The sequence below is a fragment of the Ipomoea triloba genome, chromosome 1 (genome assembly GCF_003576645.1).
Source record: "Ipomoea triloba cultivar NCNSP0323 chromosome 1, ASM357664v1".
Taxonomy (NCBI): Eukaryota; Viridiplantae; Streptophyta; class Magnoliopsida; order Solanales; family Convolvulaceae; genus Ipomoea; species Ipomoea triloba.
This window is the reverse complement of record NC_044916.1, coordinates 31,945,691-31,955,638: the sequence shown is the minus strand read 5'-3', so window position 1 is coordinate 31,955,638 and position 9,948 is coordinate 31,945,691. Positions and strand designations below refer to the sequence as shown.

The 9,948-nt window shown below is 35.5% G+C and overlaps 4 protein-coding genes across 9 annotated transcripts in view; 2 read left to right on the top strand and 2 right to left on the bottom strand.

The window, feature by feature from the left end:
- Positions 1-966, top strand: part of LOC116025218 (pentatricopeptide repeat-containing protein At4g13650) — a 7,063-nt gene extending 6,097 nt beyond the window's left edge. For all 6 annotated transcript variants that reach the window (XM_031266403.1, XM_031266395.1, XM_031266381.1 and 3 more), the window contains exon 6: positions 83-966. The gene's annotated coding sequence lies outside the window, so the exon portion shown is untranslated. The remainder of the gene's footprint in view (positions 1-82) is intronic.
- LOC116025261 (calmodulin-like protein 3) lies at positions 47-554 on the bottom strand. The gene has a single exon (XM_031266429.1). The coding sequence runs from the start codon at positions 529-531 to the stop codon at positions 79-81; it is 453 nt and encodes a 150-aa protein (XP_031122289.1). The 5' UTR covers positions 532-554; the 3' UTR covers positions 47-78.
- Positions 967-1,550: 584 nt separating the features above from the next.
- Positions 1,551-5,207, bottom strand: LOC116025248 (chloroplast stem-loop binding protein of 41 kDa b, chloroplastic). Its single transcript, XM_031266416.1, has 10 exons — positions 4,996-5,207; positions 3,945-4,076; positions 3,739-3,825; positions 3,540-3,630; positions 3,353-3,407; positions 3,150-3,210; positions 2,544-2,765; positions 2,177-2,293; positions 2,001-2,090; positions 1,551-1,909 (listed from the first exon to the last, which is right to left on the bottom strand). Exons 1-10 carry the CDS (start codon positions 5,104-5,106, stop codon positions 1,730-1,732), a joined length of 1,146 nt encoding a protein of 381 aa, XP_031122276.1. The 5' UTR covers positions 5,107-5,207; the 3' UTR covers positions 1,551-1,729.
- A 2,804-nt stretch (positions 5,208-8,011) lies between these two features.
- LOC116025256 (Golgi apparatus membrane protein-like protein ECHIDNA) overlaps positions 8,012-9,948 on the top strand; it is a 5,119-nt gene continuing 3,182 nt past the window's right edge. The window contains exons 1-2 of the mRNA XM_031266426.1: positions 8,012-8,175; positions 9,803-9,859. Coding sequence (XP_031122286.1) covers positions 8,161-8,175; positions 9,803-9,859 — 72 coding nt within the window. The 5' untranslated portion in view covers positions 8,012-8,160. The remainder of the gene's footprint in view (positions 8,176-9,802; positions 9,860-9,948) is intronic.

Below are 9,948 nucleotides of genomic sequence, written 5' to 3'. Positions count from 1 at the left end.
AAAAAAAAAAAAAAAAAAAAGCATTGCAAACAAAATATGTGTGGTGTGGAATAACTAATGTACACAATTGCATGTTTTTCAGGTCAATGCGGCAAATCCACCCCCTCTCATCATCTTCTTGAACTCTGTGAAATTCACCATTCCATCGCCATCCACGTCCACCTTCATGATCATCTTCTCGCAGTCCTCGACAGCCTGGCCTTGCTTGAGCCCTAGTGATGCCAGCACCGACTTTAGCTCATCAACGGTGATGAACCCATCGCCATTCTGGTCAAACACATCGAATGCCTTCCTCATGTCATCCTCATCATCCCGCTCATCCATGATGGATTGGTACAGCGCCCCAAACTCATCAACGTCCACGCACCCGTCCCCATTCTCGTCAATTTTCTCGATCATTTGGGTCAACTCCCCCTCCGATATGATGATTCCCATGTTACGCAATGAATCATTCAGCTCCTCCGTGGTGATCCGACCATCGCTGTTCTGGTCGAACATTTCAAAAACTTTTCTTAGCTCGTCAGCATCCATTCTACTTTGTCGTCGAGGCAGGGGCTATTTATGGTGGTGGTTTGGAGGAGGCTATAATGGCAAATTAGCAGAAATTTGTTGATGAAACCAGGGAAAAGGGGGAGGAAATGCCTAATCTATTGTGGAACCAAATTGAGGAGAAATTTGTTGAGGAGGTATTTATTTTAAGAGATAGTGAAGGAAATTCCTCAATAAAATGTGTTGCCTTTGTGGTGGTATAGCTAATGTTGGTGAGACATTCTTGGAGGAAAACTAGGGGGGGCTAAGGGACTAAATATTGCAAGTCTTTTTGGACTTTAGAGTTTACCAAAACAAATTTTGGAATAGACCGAGTTCATTCAATTTTTGTATTAAATATTGCAAGTCTTTTTGGACTTTAGAGTTGATCAAAACAAATTTTGGAATAGAATGAGTTCATTCAATTTTTGTATTAAATATTGCAAGTCTTTTAGGACTTTAAAGTTGACCAAAACAAAATTTGTAGTAGAATGAGTTCATTCGATTTTTGTATTAAATATTGCAAGTCTTTTTGGACTAATGGTTATAATAATAATAGGACTAAAATAATAAGTTTAAAAATACAGAGAGGGACTGATTGTTTATATATATATATATATATATATCTGTGTGTGTGTGTGTGTGTGTGTGTGTGTTTTTATTTTAAATACTTTGCCTTTTTCGATCTTTTTGGATTTTGATTTAAAGAAATAATAATAATAATAATAATAATAATACTAATAATAATAATTTCATTTCTGTTTTGGCATAGGAATTAAGGATTCATCCATATTAATAAAATAGAAATGAAATTATTATTATTATTATTATTATTATTATTATTATAAATGGAGGCTCTTTGGCAGTTTCATGCTTACCGAGTGCACAACCTCGAGTAGTGGGTAGTAGTGGGTGTGAGTTTTTCTCGTCACTCAAAAAAAAAAAAGGCATGTTTAGGGAACATTTGTATTAGCTATGAATCTATGATCACACTGTCACAGAACTGGTAAACAGAAGGCAAATTGCAGAACCATTTGTTCTTCTCATTTCAATCTTCTTAAGATTTGCAGATGGAAACATTCTCAGTTTTTTCTCATGAATCTTACAATGAAAACAAACCCTACCAACAAGGCAACAACTACTGAACTTAGCTCAGGAAATCGATACAAGCTAAAATGCAAGAACAGAAGTGAAGAAGGCCTTAGCTCTGCAGAACAAGGCTCTTTCCAAGAATCAAGTCATCTGTTGAGAAATCAGCCGCTTTCCTGAAGGTTCCGCGGCCAAAGTCTAGGCTGTAAGAGTCCGTGAGACCTTCCACCAAGTCGAACTCTGGTTTCCATCCCAGCACGCTCTTCGCCTTCTCGATTGATGCAAAGAAATGCTGCATTGCAGAAAGCAACAAAATGTCATTTTTTTTTGTCACCAACAGACATTTTTGTTAATCTTAACCTATCCAGCCAGCAACAGGTTACCTGGTCACGGAATGGAAATGCTTTCTTTTTACCAAAATCAAACTCCTTAGGGTTGTAGTGAACAATCTCAGGCTCGGGGAATCCACCGGCCTGTTAGAAACACGAGGATAGTCACATCATTTTTCTAGTTTGCAAGTACTTAGGCCTTTCACAGACATGAAAAAAATATGACTTACCTTTGCACACGCCTTTGCTAATCCATCAAAGGTAACATATTTATCTCCAGATATGTTAAACACCTGTTTGCTTGCTTTTTCATTACCAAGAACCTTAATAAAGGCTGTTGCAAGATCCTGCAAATATCAAGCTCAACTGCATAAAACTCGGTCCATATCATATTAAACACAAGTTTACGTTATTTTTTCTTTTCATTTTTTATAAGCATATAACTCGGTCCATCCAACTCAAGTATTATTTTTACAGTGTACGCTAATCTGTTTCAGCATGGATGAAAAGTGAATAGTATAACAAGTTCAAGGAATGCATAAAATTCCCGTTGTTTAACCATTTACGTTCAATCTATTGCCATTTCATTTTGCTAACCTTCACGTGACCGAGCTGCGTTACTTGCATTCCAGAGTTGGGAACTGGGATTGGGCGACCTGCTTTCAGCCTGTGAAAGAACCACTCTTCAACAGGATTGTAGTTCAAGGGCCCGTAGATATAGACTGGTCTTATCGAAGTCCAATTAACACCTCGCGATGTCAATAAGCTCTCTGTCTCGAGCTTTCCCTTGTGCCTGCTCTTCGGGTCAACAGCATCAGTCTGTCAATAGGAGCACACAAAATTGTTTAGTCAAAACTATAAACGTGATGAGACCATGATCCATAAGAAACGATGGAGGGAAAATTCTATGCAAATCCGATCCATCCAACTGCATTTCTGTGTATTATTGCAAGTAATTTCGACTTTCGAGTTTTACTCCAGAACCGACAAGAGTTATTCCCACATATAAAATCACTGCAATCAGAACCAGATAACACAATGAATTTAACTAAAGGCAGTCTGCCGAGGGGCTAAAAGGAAGGGGGAAAAAACTATATTCTAAAATGTGTACCATGACAAAAATTCAGTGGCCCAACGTTAACTAGGTGCTTCTCTAGAGAAAAACATAACTTCAATGAGAAAAATAGATGAAGATATACTAACTTCATAGTGCGGCAAATAGTCAGTTTTGAGATAAACACCAGCTGAAGAGCAGTATATGTACCTAAGGATTCAGCAAAACGAAAAGTAAGATTCAAAGAAATATATTTTTATTTCAGTAAAAGGCTCAAAACTAGAAATTTGGTGTTGAAATCAAATATCATCTCTCTGATTGTGCATAAATATTGATCTGATGAACAGCTTACTGTTCTAGATTAGGCAATGCATCCAATATGGGTTCCACTTCAACTGCTTCACGTCCTGAAGTTAAAACAAAAGCATTTTCAAGGGATTGTCAAGTGCAAAAAGAAAACATGAAATCAAGCACACACAGTTGCAATCAAATAGAAGATTCTGAAGTCCACATCAAGATATCGAACAAAGAATACGCACCATTTATGTCATACACAACGTCAAAACCTTTAGCAGCGAGACTGCTCTTAACAAAATCAAAGTCCATTCTGTCTCCCTTCAAGTGCAATATCTAAACGAGGCATATGATACACTTCTTAGAATGCATACTTGGAAAGACTATCAAGCAAGGCAAGAAAGTAATGATCTCCGATAGTTTGAGATGATTATTTGGCACAACCTTGGAGGAAAAATCAGCAAAGTCACTGTCTGATTCTCCAGGCAACTGCTGTGCAATCGGGGCTTTTCCTCTTGTGAACAGCGTAACCTGTAGACAATTTATCTCTGAACTATTAAACTTCCACTCAGTGCTTCATATCGGTGACCCATAATTGATTTCCCGCAACAAAAACTATAACAAATGGGTGTAAATCACATAGTTTAAACCTGGTGGCCTTCTTTCACAAGAAGTCTAGACAAAAAGATACCAATAAATCTGGTGCCTCCCATTATAAGGATCTTCTTGGCACTTGCAGAAATCTGCAGTGCCCCTTTTGGCTGCCATACCTTCCTCTTATACTACATCAACACACATTAATGAAAAGAGAAATCACATTAGTCTCCCTATACAGGCAAACAGACTAACAATTCCAAAGAACAACAAGAACATCATCAAGTGCCCAATAAACCAGTAATCTTATAATGACAAAATCATTGTTTGAACTACAACTATAACACACTTCTTCTTTCTGTGAACAAATCTTGAACCCAACCTTGAAATTATTTTGAAATAGTCTACCCATCTTGAACCCAACCTTGAAATTATTTTGAAATAGTCTACCCCAATAACAAAGTAAGAATTCCAGAGTACAACAAGAACATAAAATGCCCCAAAGTAAGAATTCCAGAGTACAACAAGAACATAAAATGCCCAATAAACCAGTAATCTTATAATGACAAAATCATTGTTTGAACTACAACTATAACACACTGCTTCTTTCTGTGAACAGATCTTGAACCCAACCTTGAAATTATTTTGAAATAGTCTACCCATCTTGAACCCAACCTTGAAATTATTTTGAAATAGTCTACCCCAATAACAAAGTAAGAATTCCAGAGTACAACAAGAACATAAAATGCCCCAAAGTAAGAATTCCAGAGTACAACAAGAACATAAAATGCCCAATAAACCAGTAATCTTATAATGACAAAATCATTGTTTGAACTACAACTATAACAAACTGCCTCTTTCTGTGAACAAATCTTGAACCCAACCTTGAAATTAGTTTTAAACCAATAACAAAGTAACAATTGCAGAGTACAACAAGAACAACATCAAGTGCCCAATAAACCGTAATCTTATAATGACAAAATCATTGTTTGAACTACAACTATAAGTCTATAGCACACTGCTTCTTTGTGTGAACAAATCTTGAACCTTGAAATTAGTGTGAAATAGTGTACCCCAATTTCATAATGGCTAGAAAAGCTGTGTTACCTGGACAGATGAGACAGCTAATTTGGTGCCATTGAAGTCAGAGCGAGAAGAAGGGAGGGCAGATAAAGAAAGGGTTTTGGGCTGTGGAACAACGGCCACCAGGCTGACCATGATGATGGGTTTTTGGTAAAGCTTTGAGCTTTGAGGTTGTTGTTGGAGTTGGGAGGAGTTTGAATGAGGCTATGCCCATCTCTTCTTCTTCTAGTTCTGGTGTGGGTTTATTTCCGACTCTCGTTCTTGTGATGGGGATAAGACAACGACCCCACTTTTGGTCTTCTTGATGTTGTTCCTTCCGCAGCTTCTGCTTCAATGATGATTCTATCTATAGCCTCTCGTTCTTACATAATCACGACCTCCCGTTTTGTTGCCGCGCAAAATGGCATTTTACATCCATTTATTATTTATTAAGGTTTCGCTTTCTGGATTCCACGTACCAATGATATGAATAAATGACTAAGAGCCTTCACACTTGTAAATTTTATAGTTGCATACCAAAAATTAAAGATTATTTTTATTTGTATACTTGAACTCCTATGCTCTTCGTCACTTTTCTGACTTAGTGTGTATACAAAGAGACACTAAAGAGCATCCATACTTGTGGATTTTATGGATTTTTTGCATACCAAAAATAAAGAAGGGTTTTTAACTAGTATAGGGATGAGCTTTTGGAGTTTTTTTTTTTCCTCCTCCCAAGTCTTGATTTTTGTAGGGGCCCACAAGTGAGAAAAAATAAAGCCAAACGCAAACGCAAACGCAAACGCATATTGCGCACGGAGCGCGCCCAAACGGTGCACGCATTAGACCTTTTGTATTTTTTTTTTTTCTCTTTGGTCCTTCTCTCTCCTTGTTGGCTTCTAAGAGATCAATAAAGAAAGAAAATTAACCATTAATGTTCCAGCTAAAACATGTGCTAATTAGATGAGTTCATTTTATACTCCTCTACGTAAGTGTGTGAATTTTCTTACGTTTAAAAAAGGATCGGAATCAATGATTGATCGTTGGATGCGCCAGCTGAAATTAGTCAACAAGTGAGGTTTCAAAAAGAAATCAACCATTTGTTGTGAAACCTTACTTGCATTGTCGTCTTAATCCTACGTACCACCTTATAACACTGTGTAACCAAGAACCTTTAAATATTTCAAAAGTTAACCATTTTTCAACACAAATTAAACCTCCCGATTAAGTACATTGTCCTCCAAATGCTTCATGTTGAAGAAACTCCTCATCCAACCTACCTTTTTTATCTAATAATATAAAATATAATAAAATTCACAAGATAAACTTAACTGGAATATTCAAAAGGAACTAAGAAAAACACATATAATGATAAACAATCAATTAACAAATAAAGTTTCAACTATTTTGAGTGATTAATCTTAAAAATCCTTACAATCGAGCTGTCTTTTGATATTTCTCTTTATTTACGGATTGTAGGATGAGAAAAACCAACTCTTTCTTCATTGAGGCCATGACAATGTAGATTTGAGAATAAAACCACGAACGACAGCATGTAAGATTATTTTTATATGTATACTTGAATTCTTATGCTCTCCGTCACTTTTCTGACTTAGTGTGCGTATAAAGAGACACTAGGAGCACCCACAATTGTGGATTCTATGGGGTTTTGGCGGACCAAAAAATTAAGGAAGGGTTTTTAACTAGTGGCGGGATGAGCTTTTGGAGTAGTTTTGTTTTTTTTGTTTGTTTTTTTTTTGCAAGTATTTATTTTTTAGGGGCTCAAAAGTGAGAGAAAAAACAAAACAAACACAAACAAGGCATGTAATGCGCCCAGACGAATCACGGCGCCCGTTGGCGCATCTTCCCTTACGTTTTTTTTTTTTTTTATTTTTTATTAATCTTGTTACACGTTAGAGTTGTTGTATTTTTGTTTGTCTTTGTTTTTCTCTCTCCTTGTTGCCTTATAAAAACTGTGATAAATACTAAACTGATAAGGATGCTCTATAGAAAATCGGGCAAGGAAATAAAAGTTTTCACCTCCACCGAGGCTTAATCTCATGACCTCTCATATGGGAGAGTCACTACATGTTATCTGAGCACAAGGTGTTTGGCGGAAAAAAACGTTAATATTATTTAAATTTTACAGTACAATATATAAAAAGATTTACATTATTTTGTGACATATTAAAACTGGAATCGTTATTTAGAAAAAGTTGTATATCATTGCAATAATATCCAATGCTAGCTAAATTACATGCAAAATATTTTCACCACCTATATATTACTAAGTATTTGATTTTTATTTCGATTTCAATTCCAATGTGCAAACCAAGCACACCATAAGGGGTGTTTAGTTCAAGTTATATAAGATAACTAATTTTATTTTTGCTTGGGAATATAAGATTCATATGTTAGGTACATGTTATGTAATTTTTTCAATGAATGTAACATAACTTCCACATACAATTTTTAACTATTGGAATGAAATGTGAGATACCCTCCAATTTTGGGTTCACAATCTCTTATCTTATTACTAATTTTGGACTTTTTGCCATTTTAATTAATTTGTCTTATTATCGTTGCCTTATTTACATACTTTAGTTTTAAACCAAACATATAAATTTAACATTTTTAATTATCTAACATTCCCAAAAATCTAACATTCTCTAAGTAACTAACATTTCATGAACTAAACACCCTAATTAATGTATTGACAATATAATTAAGAGGACATTATATACCACTAATGGGATAATTAAGTGACCAAATGTGTTTATTTTATAATTAAGGGATCAAATTTGAACATATAAAATAATTTAGTGGACAAAAGTGCAATTTTTTTTATAATATAATAAAGTTAGAATAGGAAAATTGTACATTTTTATGAGGAAAAAAAGAGAAATATTTTTCCAAAATATCCTTAAATTTGTAGGATAGATATTAAAATTTTAAAATGTATTCAGGGTCAAATTTAAAATACTCGAAATTATGAGTGTCCTCTGCAAAATTGAACTCCGACCTTCACCCGGATCCGTCGGGCAGAAGACACTAACTAAAACTTAAACATGCAAATTAGCTTCAGATTTTCGTACCAGAAAAATCAATTTTATAAACTCGGGAGTTGAATCCGAGAAGAGACGCAGAAGAGAAGATCACACAGCTGAGAGGGGCGGTACTGAAAATCCCTGCATTTGAATTATCCAAAAAATGGATCTGAATCCTGTAAGTTCTTCGTTTTTACAAAAGTGGTTTATGTGATTTCAGTCGAATTTACTATTGGATTATTCTATAATGACGCTTTAATGGATCGACCGCTGACTTGTTGTTTGATATCCTGTCCCAGTAGATCTGCAGATGCAATTGTATTTCTATCAGATAAATCGTATTTTCGTTAGAAATGCAGTAGGCACAAAATTGTTAGGTTAATCTGATGTGATGCTAAGATGAAGAACAAATCTGTAGGCTGAATTGATCGGATTTCGTAAAACTGATGACAAATGCACGAGTTTAGAGAACGTGCTTCTCGGGGCTGGTCACGACTTACGAGTGCTCTCACCTTTTCCAGCGAAGCATGTGTGATGTTGTTTGAGACTTACTCTGGGTAGAGCTACTGGAAATGATGAGTTAGGAAATTGATGTTGGGAATGATAGGTATTGAACTTGTTGACTAGAATTTAGGGCTTAATAAGGTGAAGCATTGCAATCACACTTGCAGAACATTAACAGAAGAGAATAATAAAATTTAGGAAGAGAGATATCTTAAGAGGAGCTTGGGAATGCCTGTTTAGCATGGGACTATTACTAATTTGGTTTCTTAAACGAATTGGAGAGTAAATAAAGATTGATACCTTGGTTTTTTACACTTGGATGGTAGCACTGTAGCATTAATCCCTTATAAGAAGAAATACTCCAGAGTTCATGGGCACGCCTCCATAACTTGTTGAGGCCCTTTTCTATTTAATTAACAGTTGACAATGCTGCCTTTTTTTCTTCACATGTGTTGAATTAGCTCGTTTAGGAGTTGTCAAGACTGTTATGAATTTTAGATGTTTTCAGAAATTGATAACTTTGCTGATACTAAGATATTTGCATGCGTCTGTTCATGCATGAGAGAGAAGACTCTTTTTGCAACTTGGACTATTTTGGGAGGTTGACATAATTACATGCTGTTCATCATGGTGGTTGATGAGTAGGCTGCCTTTGATATGGCATACATATCCTGTAGTATGGTGCATAAAATATGCAAATTAGCTTTGGAGGGGTAAAATATAAAAGAAAATAAACATTGGTAGATGAGATGAGAGCACCCAATCTTGCATAAATCTAGGTCATAAGCTGTTTAGGGGATTAGAATATAGAGGGAGATGGCCAATGTGATGCAGTTATAAGATGGATTAGTAAATTATTGGAAACAATAATTGAAAGGGCAGTGGTTGATTTACTGATCACCTCAACAGAGGAGACTGTCACTGCAACCCCCTTGTTGATTTTTCACTCAGTTATTATTATATTCTGTAAAGTCATCCTCGGTAAAATTAAGAGGACAAGAACAACTCATTAATTGATAGTGCCATTACAAAATGACTGTCATCGTAACATGCATAGTACTCACAAATGGTTAACTGATGTAAAATTTAAATTTTGACCTGTGAATTACATCCTTTTGTTATCCAACAATGTTTGCTATGCGTGCATATATGTGCTAATGTCACTAATGTAACTTTACAAGACAACTCGTCTATTGCCCATCTTTATTCATTTAGTTTTGCAAAACCTATGGACTTGGAAATGCAGAATATTTGTATAATATCACAACTCTTACTACAATTTTCTCACCTTCTATGCTCAGCCTGCAGGGGAGAACTATGCAAACCCTAATATATGTTTCTTCCATGTGCTCTTCAAGGTCTAGTGCATCTGACTCTTTTATTCTAGGACCATATTTTATTGAAAATTCAGAACTGACCTTTTTTTTTTTTTTTTTTTTTTTTTTTT